General features: G+C 40.2%; 1 protein-coding gene across 2 annotated transcripts; it reads right to left on the bottom strand.

Moving 5' to 3' along the window:
• Window positions 1-263: 263 nt before the first annotated feature.
• On the bottom strand, window positions 264-16403 carry LOC124129031. 2 transcript variants are annotated; one of them, XM_048391695.1, is made up of 4 exons: window positions 16295-16403; window positions 5753-5864; window positions 4032-4211; window positions 264-2084 (listed from the first exon to the last, which is right to left on the bottom strand). In XM_048391695.1, exons 2-4 carry the CDS (start codon window positions 5823-5825, stop codon window positions 1663-1665), a joined length of 675 nt encoding a protein of 224 aa, XP_048247652.1. In that variant the 5' UTR covers window positions 5826-5864; window positions 16295-16403; the 3' UTR covers window positions 264-1662. The 2 variants fall into 2 exon arrangements, with proteins under 2 accessions (XP_048247652.1, XP_048247653.1); XM_048391696.1 differs by having other exon boundaries at window positions 4032-4208.
• Window positions 16404-16877: the final 474 nt, after the last annotated feature.

Genomic DNA, 16877 nt, shown 5'->3' with positions numbered 1-16877 from the left:
GCTTGTGGTATAAGGCGAATAACGGGATCGGGTGGTCAGGCTCGCTAACTTGGTCGATGCTCATGATGTCAATCACTGGATTGTCTGGTCCAGTCTCGATTATTTACAGACCGCCGTCATATAGCTGGAATATTGCTGAGTGCGGCGTTAAACAACAAACCACTCACCCAACACTTAATAAGTTTGTTACTTATCTGATATCTGTAGCCTGGGTTATTTCCGATCCGACGTTCCACATGTTGATATTACATTTAAAGTGTAACTTTGAGACAATTATACAATATATGTTATCGTTTTGTATAGACTAGCTATTAATTTATGCTTATTAAAAATAGTTCTAGTTTGACTTTGTTGAATGTGGAAAACTGCTGTTTTCGCTGCAGCATGGGTGAAAATGGGACACGAGCATTCCAGGAGATAAAAGCAGGAATGTTGGACCATTGAGGAATACACCAAATAAACCCTGGGCTGTGAATTATGTTGGCTGGAACGTTTCTGTTGAGAGGAGATAATTTTCGGTCACAGCTTCAAAACCAGATATGCATTTGTATTTAAGTCTATGAGCCTGAAGATAAGCACCTTGCAACTGTCATTTTTCTGGCAGGCAATTACTTTTTTTTCACCAGTCTGAAACATAATCATTTTTGTGAAGAATTTTCAGCGACAATATATGTTTTTGAATAAATTCCAGGCCCCAACCCTCCCCAGAATATTCAATGGTCAACCCCTTACAATGTCTGTCCTTCTTATTTTGTTTCCTGCAGTAAGCCTAAAGGGTCATGGTGTCATAATGTATCTGGTTAACAGCTCAGTGTTGTTTTATGTTTTAAACATTGTCAGCAAAACACGACCTGACTATTAACTGGGCTTTTCAAAACATTAGTAAAGGGTATTTCGAAATAAACACATACACGTGACTAAAGCATATTCAAAAACATTTCCGGAACATGGTTTTGGGATGTTTTTACACCATTTTCGCGGGGAATGGTCATGAGTTAATGTTGTCACAACGTATTTCATCCTACTTACACAGTTATTTCACGTCGTTGTGACAACGTTCATGGCAGTCCACAGAATAATTTCGTAGGGACGTTATATTATAACATTGCTACAACGTAAAATACAACATTATTACAACGTAAAATAAAACGTTATGACGACGTGAATATGACGTTACACAATGTTAGCCCATGTCGTTGTGACAACGTGGTTTCCCACAATGGGAATCCACAGAATAACGTGATATGGACGTAATATCCCTGACGTTACCACAACATAAACACAACGTTATCTAAACGTTGTCACAACGTGAAATTGTTAGCTGGAACTCCTCCCACTTCCGGAATTACTTTCATATATCTTGAGAGAAAGCCCTCACAATGAAATGATCCGAGATCTGCTCGTGTGTCTCCTCGTCTTCCAAGGTGTTCACCGAATCCCAACCCCTGGCGTTATTGGTGTAGAGTAGGTCGAGGATGTATTCAGTGTCAGCTGCCCCTTCCCGTCTTAGAGTTCTGGTTCTTACGTAGTTGGTGAAACCAAGCAATGTCACTTTACTGTGATTCAGGTCTCCACCGGCTATAATGGTCTGGCTCAAATCTATTCTTCCAGCTCTTTGTCGTGCCAACGTAATGAAATTGTTGTTCCAATCCGATTGTTCCCTTATCCAGACATCACTCCTGAGGGGTACACCGCCAACCATCTCACGTCTCTGAACATGAAGGTCACCCCTAACGCCTCGGTAAACTCAGTGGCGACTCCGTATACCAATTCTGCATCAGTACAGCACGCATCTGACAGATAGATCGCCACACCCCCTCCTCTTTCCCTCCCTGATACATCGTTATCTCGATCTTGAAAGAAACCTTTGTACCCAGTTATGTTCCTTTCAGTATGATTATCCTTGTACCACGTCTCGGACACCAGAATGACGTGCGCCCAGTTGAGATCATCATCAAGACGACGCTGTAGGATCCACTTCTTTCTGCATAGGGAGTGCGCATTCACGACCAATGCATTGGGCACAATAGGCACAGAATCCTGAGGAGGGACAGCTGGTGCCGGATCCGGACTGGGCGGCGTAGCTGAAACACATGTATCAAAGATAACCGTTGGAGCCAACAGTATATACAAGCGTCAAAAAGTAACTGTGATCAATATAACGTGGTGTAAATGTTATGTTATTAAAAATAACAACATAATATATGGTCATTAGTCTGATCAATGTTTTATCATTACAAATGCATTAACAAAACCCATACTGGGTAACAGGGGACAGTGGTACGCTCTTAAAGAGGGATGGTGAAGAACTCAATTAACAATGCCAATATTGGGCGTGACCACCATTTGCGTTGATAGAGGCGAGGCACCGGATAGCCTCGGAGATGTTCTAATTGTCACTCAGAGATTGGACCATTTGAGCTAGCGTTACCGGCTTGCTCTGGTCCTGATGTAGGTATTGCTCTATCTCATCATGGACATGTTCTATGGGAGAGAGGTCGGGTGAAACTGTCGGCCATGCAGTACAGCAATGTTATGTTACCTCAAAACGTCTGTTTTAACACGTGCAACGTGTTGGTGGGCATTATCCACTGCACACTGACGTTACGTCCCTGCATTTGAAGTGTAGAACATGATATCGAGTGTTGTCGTCCAGGTAGCGTACGCTTTTCAAATTGACATGATGAGATGTGTTCTCCTATAAGTTTTGATGCCACCCCATACCATTACACTTCAACCCCAAACTGACGACGTTCAGTACCGCAGGCTTCGCCCAAACGTTCTGCTGGAAGCCTGGAGACCCCATCAGGGATGTCCAGATGAAACCTGGACTTATACGTGAGCAGTATACTGTCCCTATCTTGTCTTCTGAACCCCAGATGCTGTCTACACCAAGCAAGGCGTGCCTGACGGAGACGTGCGAGCAAAATTGGTCGTATCGCGGGACATAGGGGCCGGGTGTTGTGGTCCCTCTACTGGTCGCATATATTCTGCCAAAAAATGGTCTCAAACCAGGAATTGTCCAAAAAGTTCATGTAGTAGTTTGGTATCGATTCCATAGATTCACAAAAAACACTCATGACTTGCAACACTCAAGTCATGAGTGTTGTCCTGCTGTAGATAACGTCTCCAAGGAGATGATGTATTTCGATGAACAATAAAATGTCTGGAAAGTTCTTTTCTCGCTATTCCTGTTTGCAGCATAACCACGGCGCGATGACGTTTATTTTCAGCAAGCCGTGACATTGTATGAGCATTATTTACAGTTTAACGCAAGTGTTTCAGGAGCACCTGATAGTAAAAGAACCATTGTGTGCTGTTTACATAAAAAGGAAAACACGTGTGTGAGTATTAGAAACGCATGTACATGCCTTAAAGTCGAGGAGATGTATTCATGAATATGGAGTGAAAGTTACGTTATATAATTTCAGAATAGATATATATTTTAGTGAGCTTTATAAAGGAGCACAATCTCTTTTTTCCGTATGTATATGTGTATATGGGTTCCTAGAAGAAATATTATACTCATGATTCAAGCAATACTTGAATTCAAATTATTCTTTTTATCGTGTTGGTGTCTTGTTCTCTTAGGAGGAGACATGAAGAGAAGTATAGATCCAATATTTAGTAGTAAATAATGGTCTCTTTACAATGTATATTCTCATAAGGCACTTGAGTCACACTGTGTGGATCAGTGCTACAAAAATATTTGGTGAATAGCGAGTGAGTGAGTTTGATTTTACGCCACTTTTACCAATATTCCAGCAATATAACGGCGGGGGACACCAGAAATGGGCTTCACACATTGTACCCATGTCGGTAATCAAACCCAGGTCTTCTGCGTGACGTGATGAGCGACCGCTTTAACCACTAGGCTACCCGACCCCTCTCGGGATTAAATGCTCTTTTATGTGTATGCATCATCAATTAAGTTGATTGAGACATTTAAGCAAACCTCTTATGTCGAATGAGGTACTAGTCAATGTGCCCTGAGTATTATTTTGAATTTACACGTTTTTGATTGTATTTACCTTTTAAAGTAGACTGTGAATCTGTATCCACGGCGAGGCCAGCAAATTTGTCGGCAACATCTTCCACAGCTTTCTGGTCTGTGTCATCCTCTGGAAGCTTCTTCTTGAGATTGTCTTCAGATTTCTTTTGCCGTACACCAGTGACAGCGTTGGGCTCCTCGTTGTCTTTTATTGACACTGCTGAAGTATGGACGACATGTGAAGTGTCATGATTCTCGCTAACCATTTTATTTGAACCAACTTCTTCATGATTTGTCTCTTCAAACTTACAAAAACACATTCAGTCGGACCCCATTATCTCCAACCTAGCAGGGCCGATTTCTCTGCTGGAGGCGACAAAAGGATCGGGTGGTCATGATCGCTAGTTTGATTGATGCATGTCATTGTATTTAAATGCGGGGATTGATGCTCATGAAAAAACAATTGGAACACAATAACCATAATCCTCCAATCAATACAATCAAGGAAGGACTTTATTTATATTCACAGAAAGTGTTTGTGACAAGTGGAATTAATACCATATGGATTCTTCAAAATCCAATTTTTTTTCTTGACTTTATGCAATCTCAGAAAAGAACCAAGTTCCACTTTGTACCTCACTATCCAACGTGACAAATTTAAGGACAATTTTCATTCCTTGATGCATGGGCTTTTGATACAAAACATGGTGATCAGATACAGCTAAGTACCTATACTCAGAGGTTCAGGGCAATTTGTCAAAAATGAAAGCAAATGCCATCTGAAGTTTACTGAGAAAACAATACGGGAAATGCTGGACTTCCTCGTTGATAACATGTATCTTATTAGGCATAGCAACAGTCACTATTTAGTCTGCCCACAAACAACAAAGTGCCCCTCTCAGTTCAAGCTTGATTCTTCTTTGGATATTGTGAGTAGCGTAAAGTGGCTTTTTCAGGAAGTGATGTCATGATTTTCCTCGTGTCTATTCAGGATGTTTTGTTTGTCAGTTAAGATTACCATTACAATTGAATTACAATATAAGTTTTTGGTTTTGTTTTGTTTGGTTTGTTGTTTAACGCCGCACTCAGCAATATTCCAGCTATATGACGGCGGTCTGTAAAATAATCGAGTCTGGACCAGACAATCCAGTGATTAATATCATGAGCATCGATCCACGCAATTGGGATGGATGATATGTATCAACCAAGTCAGCGAGCCTGACCACCCGATCCCGTTAGTTGCCTTTTACGACAAGCATAGTCAATTTTACGGCAAGAATGGGTTGCTGAAGACTTATTCTACCGTGGCATCTTCACGGGCCTACAATATAAGTACATAATTAGTTGAATAATTGGTTTAAATTACTCAAAACTGTTAATGTGGCAAATGCCAACTTCGAGATAAAGGTAGGCAATTCTTTAGTTAGTTCGAGATATCTGTACATGGGAGATGATGGGGTTCGAGATAACGAGGTTTGACTGTACGTACTACCTAATCAATCTCAAACTGAGAGTTAAACTTAGTTTTTATTCGTAGCTCTAATGAGCAAATTGCAAAGATAAAAATTCCTGACTTTACATAGCATGTGTTACCGTAAATATGTTGGAACTAATTGTATCTCAAGTTAATACATTATGTGGTCAATGTGTGTGTGTTTGTTGCTTTGTTGCTTAACGGCACATTCCACACTTGTCCAGTTGTATTACGACGACCATGTGGTCAATGCTTATATTGCGAATAAAAACTAACTGTCAGCTTACGAGCCTCATTATCCTCATTCTGCTTTTCAGTTCTTTCCTTTTCAATAGTTCCCTTCGGTTCAGCGTGGGCCATGTCGTTTTGTTTAATTTGTTCTTCAAGTCTTTCGAATGGCTGAAAACATAAACCTTGTCGTAAAACACATAAACATCCGTTTCGTGTACACACGTCTAGATGGTGCAGTCTGTAACATTTTATACAGTTATCACTAGCCTGGCAAAATCTATTTCTGTGTTAATATAAAAAAAATATATGTGACCTGCTATCGACGGTGTCCTTCTTAAATTCACCACTATTGTGATATAATATAAAGGACATAATATACTCAAAAGCAAAAACAAAGAGGGCTCCTGTCATATTCAAAATGAATCATGTCACACGAGAGGTTCAGAGGCAGGTCCAGATAGTCAGGTGTCCACCTTGTGCATTGATTGAGGCCTTACACCTTTGCCTAACTGAGGCCACTACACGTTAAAGAAAGGCCTCCTGAATGGCATTCCATATATGACATTTCAGAGACACAACACCAGGAAGTAATGTAGCTTCGAATTAGTGGTATAACTAAAAATACAACAACTGTCATATAGCAATATTTCTATGAAAAAACGTTGGGTTAAACACACGAGAGTTATGTAGGAAACATATTTCTGAATTGCATTAATATATAAGACTTTAACATCTCAAATTCTAGGGTATGTAAGTCATATCGTGCGATGTAATGGAGAAAAATACTTCGTGAAACGTACTTGTTTTTGCCAAAACCGATGTTTGACCAGCTAAAATGAAACATGATAACCCGACCTGATACCATCACTATTTGATAGTGATTCATAAACACATTCTCATGATATAGATGGAATCGTACAATCGACAATCGAGATTTCGTGTGGCGATGGAAAGGATTTTGTCGTTTATTTTTGAACGGCCTCATATCTACACGAACACAAACACTGAACTCAATAGATAAAGTAAACATATATTACATTATGTCTCTAAACAAATTCATGGCTTCAAACACAATGCTTTAACAAAATGAACACATTAACAATCTATTATCAGCCGGAGTGTTCAATACACATGAAATAACTTTGATATCACGAAAGAGGTTCACAGCAATAGACCGCCTGATATGGCCGCCGCCATGTTCAACAGTGAAGCAATCTAGAACGTCAGTAACGAGTACGTTGTAAACATGATAGTGTTCATAACAGCGACATATGTCACACCTGACTAAATCGCCATGATATGTCACTATAGGACAGTAAAGCTAGAGCTTGTGATGTGTCCCTACATGCATGATATGCGGTGATAAGAATGCAGTCTGATAACAGCTTCTTTACATATGTTCAACCAAAGTCATCAAGCTACATGCACTACAATCACATACATGTGTCAAAAAAAATAATCATTTGTAATAGGAAACAACATGATCACACTTCGTAAATAACGACAGAACCATGCAACATGTATCTTCGTGATCCACGAATATTTAAAGTGACCATCAGTGAGTTATAATTTATATTTTAGTCATAAAGAGACGGAATGATACTTAAATAGGCTCAGACATCCCACAAGCCACCACTCTTTGCTTAAATTAAATGATGTTTATTAATTATCCATCTATTATCAATCATTTATTGAGTGAGTGAGTGAGTGAATTAGAGTGAGTGAGTTAAGATTTAACGTCACATCGGCAATATCTCAGCCATGCCGTGACGAGATAAAGCTAAACATTGACAACAAATATATTTACTTCGAGGAAACAATATGATAAGCTCTCTTTCTGGTCAATATCAAAGTCACCAGCTTTCAAACATTTTAGACCACCTGCGTGGCAGGTGCCATAACTGTTGTTCACTCCAACACATGTCGTCAATAAAATAGTTGATATGTTTGCTATATTTATATTCTATTTCATTTTTGAGAGTCTATAATACAACCATCTGTACTACAATACAACTTACACGTACCACGATACACATATATGTACAACTGTAAAGAACACATATACCATAACACAGTACACCTGTCTCACGACATATATGTCACTATAAAACACCTGTACCATGGTATAACACACCTGGACCACAATACAACACGTATACTACCATACAACATACCTATATATGATAAAAATGTTCCAAGATACAAGGCACTACTACAACTCAACACACTTGTACCACGGAACAACACACCTTGATCACAGTACAGCACACCTGTACCACAATACAACACGTGTACTATCATACAACATACCTATATATGATAAATATGTTCCAAGATACAAGACAAATCTGCTAAAAACACAACATACCTGCACCACGGTACGGCACACCTGTTGTACAATGCAACATATATGTACATGTATTACAATACAGCACACGTGCACTACAACACAACACACATGCACTACACTACTTGGGTGCTGCATGTCATCGTAACCCAAGTGATTAGATCGATGCTCATGATGTCAGACACTGAATTGTCTGGTTAACAAGATTATTTACAGGTCGACGTCATATAGCCGACTATTGTGAAAGCAGCGTTAAACAACAAACAAATAATACCATGTTACAACACACCTGCATCATGTTACCACACATCTGTTCCATAATACAATACGCATGTACCATTTTACAAGATACCTGTATTTCGGTACAAGCGAGTAAACAACGGTACAACCGACATGAAACGCAGAACAACAGGACCCAGTCGCACAAAGCGATCTTAGCGCTGCGACTGTCGTAGGCCCATGTTAAAGTGTGGGAGTTACGATCACCTTAGCGCTAACATAGTTTAATGAAACGGGCCAGGTCAGTAACTGCCCAAAGGGAAGGCGAGGGCCTGAATACAAAACAGGTCCGACACATGTTGGAAAAGGGAGGCATGTGTCCATATCGACCTATGTTCCTAGATAAATTTGTCAAGTGATATAAAGCAGGTGGCTACTCCTATATATTCAACTATGTAGACAAGCGGCACACATTGTCATGTATGGTGTTATTATGGGTAACTTATGTCATGTTGTCTTTGTGACAGTTATAATTGCACCAAAGCTAACATTCCTTCTCAAAATGCTCGGCAAGATACAGGCAGTAGCATAATCGAAATCACTTATGCCTAGACACAATTAATTTCTTAAACACAAACAAATAACCGTTATACTCGATTAAGTTTTCGATCTGAACGGGTTACTAGATATGGTGCAAATACTGGTTTCTGGTTTTCAAAAGTTGTTTGATCGCAAATCCGCGAACACCTCGTATCATCACTATTCGATATATAGTGATTCATAAACTCGTACTTATGATACATACGGAATATAATAGTGGACTGATTTTTTTTTAGATTTTGGAACGGGTTTTGTCGCTTTTATTTCCAGATCAATCCAGCATGCTAGGATACAACTTAAAGAGTGGTCAACGCGGCATTGGAAGAAACTCTCAACCACTTGTTCTAAATATTGCACTCATTTAAACGAATAATGCCATCTGACATTGGCTAAAGAGAAGAAACTAGAACCTTCACAAACACTTATGTATACTAAACACGTCCCATTTTAATTCTGAAAACAAAAAGTGCAGAAACTCTACAGTCTTTGCCCAGTCTCGGTCAAAGGTATTTACAAAATTAAACATGCTGTTTTCCTGGGAACATACCAAGGAATAAAAAATGAAAAACAAATTGTTAAAAAACTCAATATTTACACTATGTCGCCCATGGGCGAAGTGTGGCCCATGGGCGAGAATAAACTGACGGGCAAAAGAAACTATACCAACACTGATTTGGTGTTGACAACATTATCAAATATATCACAAAAATATAGTGTTGCGAGTTGGAAAGATAATTTATCTGAAAATGTTCTGATTCTAATGACACAAAGGTGGCGTTTACATGAACCTCAATATCAGGTAAGGAATGACACAGGGGGTAAATGTCAATTTGCAAAATAAACAAATCATCTGAACGAAAACAGAAAACGCATTTTTTTATAAATGCATTACTGTCAGTATCTTGTATGGCCTCCATTGCTCTGAATACAGGCTCGGACACGTCGCCGCACGGAGTTTACAAGATCCCTGATGACGTCATTGGGGTTGGCTCGCCATTCTTCCAACAGTGCCTCTGTAAGTCCCCATGGTCCCTGGTATGGTGTTCTCCCTTTAGTTACTGACGATCTCTAGCCCATTTTTATATTGTGTTGTTAATTCTTTCTGCTTTTACATGTTCCTCAACTAGTTTTAATACACTCTGTGATATTCTAGTTATTGTACTGTCCTTTGCTGACAGGTTTTTTATAAATTATATATACTTATTTGTTATAAATGTATTAATTCTCGTCACGATATGGCTGAAATATTGCCGATGTGACGTTAAATATTAACTCACTCACTCACTCCAACAATGCCTGAATCAACGTTTAACGACTTGGTGGAGGGGGATTTCTTTCCCTTATTTGTCTGTGCAGATAGTCCCACAAGTTCTCAATGGGTGTTAAGTAAGGCGATCTTACTGGCCATAGCAAAAGGTTTACATTAATTGCAGTTAGGATGTCTCTGGTGATCCTGGCGGTGTGGGGGCGAGCGTCGTCCTGTTGGAAGATTACTCTGGGATTCCTCTGGGGGAAGGGAAGCACCACAGGACGCAATACATGGTCGATGTAGACTTGAGCATTTAAATTACGGTCAAAGACAACGAGGTCTGCTGTACGGTCCCTGTAAATCCCACCCCAGACCATGATGCTTCCACCACCGAATGGCACGGGCTCCTGAACACAACAATGGACTGTTCTCTCTCCTCTCCGACGATACACACGCACACGGCCATCAGCTCGATACACCTGGAACCTGCTTTCATCAGAAATGAATTCGTTGCCAGTTCCTGTTTTGCCACCGCTGTACCATTCTTGCCCAATGGAGGCGGTTACGTCGGTCACGACGGCTCAAGGTCATCCCGCATAAGGGCCAGTAGGCCCGAATACCGTGTTGTCGAAGACGCCTGGCAACTGTCCTTCTGCTGACCACATGATGTAAGGCTGCGGCTGCCGATGACGTCACAGTGACGAAACGATTGCGTAGATGAAAGATGCGGAGGTACCGATCTTCATTGGCGGTTGTGACCCTGGGTCTTCCACTTCTTGGCCTGCCATCTGTACAACCTGGTTGTATGAGTCGTGTCTGCAGCCTCGTTATCGTTTTTCTGGTGCAGTTGAAGATGCGAGCAACATGGACATGGCATGTTCCCAACTGCAACTTCCCAATTGCTCTCTCTCGCTCTTTTTTCGGTCAGTATCGGCATGTCAGCTGCAGTGGCCGGTACGATTGTGGTGTAAAACATACAGATTGGCGGATTTTATACCGTTCCGAGCCATTTTATCGTGAATGAAAAAAGCTCCATAAAGTCCATTATCGGGAAAAAGCAGGATTTTTTAAACTCAGTAATGACGGAGCTGCGTTCATGCGATTTTGTTTGACAATGAAAACTCCAGTTCAGTGCTTATGTGATATTTTTTAAATACAAAATACTTTGGTATAGTTTCTTTTGCCCGTCAGTTTATGTTCCTTTACTTAAAACTCATGTTTTTGTTTCGCTAATACATATATGTAGATCTTTCAAGTATCATGACACAAAACTTATCTCATTCTAACTTAATTCAAACGATTTTATAGCGATATTGAACCAATTCATGGTGTTATTTTCCAACGAATTAAAGTTTAGTTTGTTTCTTATTCATTTGCCATTTTATGTCTCGTTGATACATCACACTGGGAAATTAAGTGACACTTGAAATGATACTTGACCTTGTTGATTGTTACTATACTTTAAGGATTTCTGTGGCCGGTGGCGGACGTAATTCAAACTCCTTCCACACTGACACTGCATCAAATATATTTGTGTACCGATTACATAACTCTTACGGACAGGGTGGGGTGGTAGTTCACCGGACGATACTGTGTATATTCGGCGGCTCCTTTGATATCTCCTCCAAACATACTTTTATTGAATGACCCATTAAACGATGATACACATCTCCTTGAATATATCAAGGCACTAATTCATCTTTCATAAACTTTTTTTTTGTCTTTGTGCTTAATATATCCACATATCAACGAACATATGTAATACATGTATCCACAATATACATGTACAGGCTAGGTATTTGCCCACAGCAACACCTGCATAACTGTTTATTCACGCGTGGTGTGGTACATCGTAATTGACCGAGAGCAGGTATTGTAAAATCACCTGTAAATAATGCCGACACTCTAATTAGATACATCGTACTAATAAGAATATGAGAATTATCATAAGAAGGCTGTTGTTTTTTCTGAACTGTTACCATTTTCATACTAAAAGTTACAATGCATTTAAAAGTTGCTTTAGTGTCACTCAAGATTTCCTCAATCGTCTATGAACATCGCACCGCATATAATGAAATAATTATTTCGAGATTTCGTTAGAATGTGAGATATTCAGCTAGACGTTATGCATTGAAAGACGAATCGGGTTTTTTCCCCATTAAAATACGCGCACGTGTACCTGTATATTTCATATCTAGTGTCACTTAATTTCCCAGTGTGATGTACCAATGAGACATAAAATGGGAAATGAAAAAGAAACAAACTAAACTTTAATTTGTTGGAAAATAACACCAATGATTTGGTGTATACGCGCATGAATTCGAATGCTAAACTGTCAAAACGTTTTGAGAGATAAGGCCGGGTTCATTAAAGATCGTTCATTTAAGATATGTAAAAAAGGTAAAATTGGTAAAACTTCTGCAAAGGAAACATCCAACCAAAGGCCCTTTTTAAATAGTAATGTAATGATATAATACAAAGTATGTTTCACATGATTCAATGTACTTTGTAAACAATTAGTTAATTATTTAAAGGGACTGACGAAAACATGGGCGAAATATTTTAATAACGCCAAAAATAGTTGAATTAAGTTAAAATGAGTTGAATCATGTGTCATGCTTATAATTCCTTAATGTATTTGCGAAACTAAAACTGTTGAGCAAAGGAAAATATTCTTTTTCTCGCCCATTGGCGAAATATTTCAATATCGCTATAAAATCGTTGAATTAAGTTAAATGAGTTTGACTTTGTCTCATGATACTTGAAAGATATACATATATGTATTAGCGAAACAAAAACATGAGTTTTAAGTAGAGGAACATATTCTCGCCCATGGGCCTGTCCATGGGCCTGTCCATGGGCCTGCCCATGGGCCAATCTTCGCCCATGGGCAAAACAATTGAATATAAACAAAGCGACAAAAACCTTTCCATTTCCAATAGAAAGCAGAGCCGATTGTACTATTCCGACTATTTCACGGTTTTACGGGTCTCTGAATATATGTATTGGGTGGTCAACGTCAATGATGTGGTTCGAGTTATTTAACGCCCCACTCAGCAATATTCCATTAATATGACAGCGATCTGCAAATAATTGAGTCGGGATCACACAACCCAGTAATGAATTATGAGCAACGATGGCTGCAAACAAACAATTCAACGCGCCTGACAACTCGATCCATTACGCCATATCTTACGGCCAGCATAGTTTGTAAAGCCCTAACCCTTCTTTAAATAGGTCACGTTTTGCCTCGACCGTTGTTATATGTGGGTACATTGGAAAGGCACTGGTGAGTGTGTGGGTGAGTGAGTGTGTTTAACGCCGCTTTTAACAGTATTCCAGTTATATCAAGGCGTGTCAGCTTAATGTGGGAGGAAAGCCCGACGTGATGTAGGTCTCAGACGTTTATCACTTCGGTGAAACCCGCGAGCACGGGTGTGGTGCTGATAGACCTCGAAACTTAATCGGGGCGAACCGGGAATCGAACCCACAATCATAGGTTTCTAGCCTGCCCAAGGGACGCAACTCTGCACAGCGAATCGTGGTGGCTTAGACGTCTGGGCCACCCGTATCCCGGCACTGGTGAAGTCTTAGCACTTCCAACGAAAAGGGGCGGTGGCGTATTAAGCGCTCGATCGTTACGCCAGAGACTAGTGTGTGATTCCCAGATGGGAAAATTCCCATTTCTGGTGTCTTTTTTGTTTGTTGTTTTAATGCCGCACTGTAAATAATCGTGTCTGGACCAGACAAAACGGTGATTGACGTTATGAGCATAGATCTACGAGAAAAAAGGCAATTGGCGCGTAGAAGGCAAATTATATGTGGAAATTATATGTGGAATGGCCCAGGGTCAAAATAAAGAATTGCATCGACATCATTTTTTAAGGGACGCATCAAATTAGAAATGTCCGCCAAATGATAGAGTCGGAATCTTACAATGGTGATTTTTGATGTTTATGAAAAGGGTTTTGTCGCTTTTATTATGATGGCAAATGCTCATTATAGCAATCAACGAGGATATATTTTCTTAATTTTAATCTGTTGACTATCAATGCTTGATTTGCTTTTGCGAAACCCATTCCCTTTTTTTAAGACACTTGACAAAACAATAAGTCACACACAAAGGAAGGTACATCCATCAATACAGAGCTAAGCGAGTTGTTTGAAAAGTTGTTCTTTAAATATCTGAAATTAATACAATATAGCATGGTTTTGTCCAATGAAAGACATCTTTTCCTTTTCAGGAATGCAACTGTACTATAATAAGTCAGATAACTCCCATCCCGAGTGAAATTCATGTCAACAGTACGCTCATTATTATTGTTCCAATTATTACAATGTGTTACCGCATGTGAGTGAGTTGGGTTTAACGCCACTTTTAACAGTATTCCAGTCATATCGCGGCGTGTCAGCTTAATGTGGGAGGAAAGCCCAAAGTGATGCAGGTCTCAGACGTTTACCACTTCGGTGAAACCCACGAGCACGGGTATGGTGCTGACAAACCTAGAAACATAATCGGGGCGAACGGGATTCGAACCCACAATCATAGGTTTCTGGCGTGCCCAAGGGACGCAACTCTGCACAGCGAATCGCGGCGCCTTAGACGACTGGGCCACCCGTGCCCCCCAAACGCATTTGAAAACAAGTAACGTGTCTATAACCGTTGTAAGTTTTCATCAACAGTTTATCGTGTGGCAGTTCATCTCAACATCTTCATCACATACATGTTCAAATCAAACTAATAAGGCAATGGCATGGTAAATGCAATCCCTGGCACGTGTTCCGACAAAGTTCAATTATCGTCACTTTCAAAGTTATTTTTCCACACACTTTGTATGTGTTTGTGCGTGTGTGCGTACGTGCGCGCGTGGGCGCATGTGTGTGTAGCAAAATACAGCTGTGTGTGTTAAGTTTATACATCTGAATGGTTGCCTTTGGGCTATTATTTAAGTTTCTTCAGTGAATTATTGTTGTGTGTTTGGGGGCAGCTTCATTGTTTGTTTTCATCAAATTTGCCAAAGTGAAAAATAAAAGCAATCTCAAAATCACATTAGGCAACCAGGACAGAATACTAAAGGCACTCAACTATTGCACATCATATCGTTCTTTACATGATCTTTAATAAATTACCTCTGTAGACTAACTGTAAATGACATATTAGGGGACATTACTGAACACAAACGAGCAATGGCCATTGTCAGGTAGGGGACTAGCGTTGTCACCATGTTCCTGATCAAAATAAAAGATCTGATTAACGATTATGCAGTTGACACGACATAGTTTGGTGAAGTTGAATACGGTATTGATTGGTAGAGATAACAATGGACTTATATCGACGTACAAGGAAGTCATGATTAAGTTAACAGCATTCAAGGCGGTAGTTCCCAGGTACACAAATCACACAATGAATCGACCTTAATATCGATTTGCAGTGAACGGAACACGTTAGCTGTGGCGCCTCCCAACATGATAACCGATATCAGCTTTGCATTGACAAAGGAGCTTGCTTTTGCATGTGTTTGTGGCGGGTGGCACCGGTGGGGAAGCTTATGCTCACCTGTACGCGAAAACCTGGTGTCATCACTATTTTATGGTGAGGGGAAATGGGGCTTAAAGTCGCGTACAATATTATTGCACTTATATAGCGGCGTGCATGCACGTGTATCTAGCTGCTTGTACTAGTCCGGACTGATGCCGATTTATAGTGCTAGCCCACTGGGATACCATGCCGCATAAATACCCCACTGAGACACAGTACACTGACTCCGAGCCGACTAGTTTTAGCCCCTTAATGGCGAGCGCCAGACAGAGGAACAACAAATACCATCTTTTAACGTCTTTTGGCATGACGCGGCCGGGAACGAAACCAGGACCTTCCGATCTCAAGTCGGACGCTTTCACTAGACCACATGCTTATGATATAGTCGCAATCGTACAGTGGACTCTACTTTTATCAGATGTTTCTTTGATTATGGAAATGGGTTTGTCGCTTGTTTTTACATGTTATATGTTTTCAAGGTTTGGATCTTTGAGTAAGTGTTCATGTGAAGCCCGCGAATGATTAAACAATAACCCACAATCGACTCTCCAAGCCATATGACGACCTGTCCTCATCGTTACAACTGGCTACAGCATGGCCAGCTAAAGAAACACATCAAATAAATTTAATCAAGTGAGTCCTACCTGGTATAAGATTGCCCTTTGCTATAGTTCCACTTAATTCAGTCAGAAGTCCTCGTCAGTCAGACCGTCTACACCTGTCTATGGAACCAGAATAAAATTCCTGCTTAGTGTTCAGGTGAATGTCACGTGATATGACAGACAATGCCAGCCTTTTGTTTGTTGTTGTTGCCGACAGGTTGCTAGACATTCTGTGCGATTGCGATCAATTGTTTAATGCGCATATGTTTTTCTGCATTGTCTGCCAGGAAGGAAAATGATTAACATGTATTCTCTAGCTAGAAAGGTACACGTACTAATATCAATGTCTGAACTATAGTTTTCAAGTAAAAGAGTGAGATGATTGGCTTAATACTGTTTTTAACAGTTTTTCATTTATACCACGGTGTGTGAGCTCAATGTGGTTTCTTAACTATTAACCGCCGCAGTCAGCATTATTCCAGTGAGAGAGTGAGTGAATGAATGCGTGAGTTGGGTTTAACGCCGCTTTTACCACTTCGGTGAAACCCACGAGCACGAGTATGGTGCTGACAAACTTAGAAACTGATAGGGGCGAACCGGGATTCGAACCCACAATCATAGGTTT

Source organism: Haliotis rufescens, unplaced genomic scaffold (assembly GCF_023055435.1).
Source record: "Haliotis rufescens isolate VD_foot unplaced genomic scaffold, xgHalRufe1.0.p SCAF_95, whole genome shotgun sequence".
NCBI lineage: Eukaryota > Metazoa > Mollusca > Gastropoda > Lepetellida > Haliotidae > Haliotis > Haliotis rufescens.
This window is presented reverse-complemented; position numbering and strand designations above follow the sequence as displayed.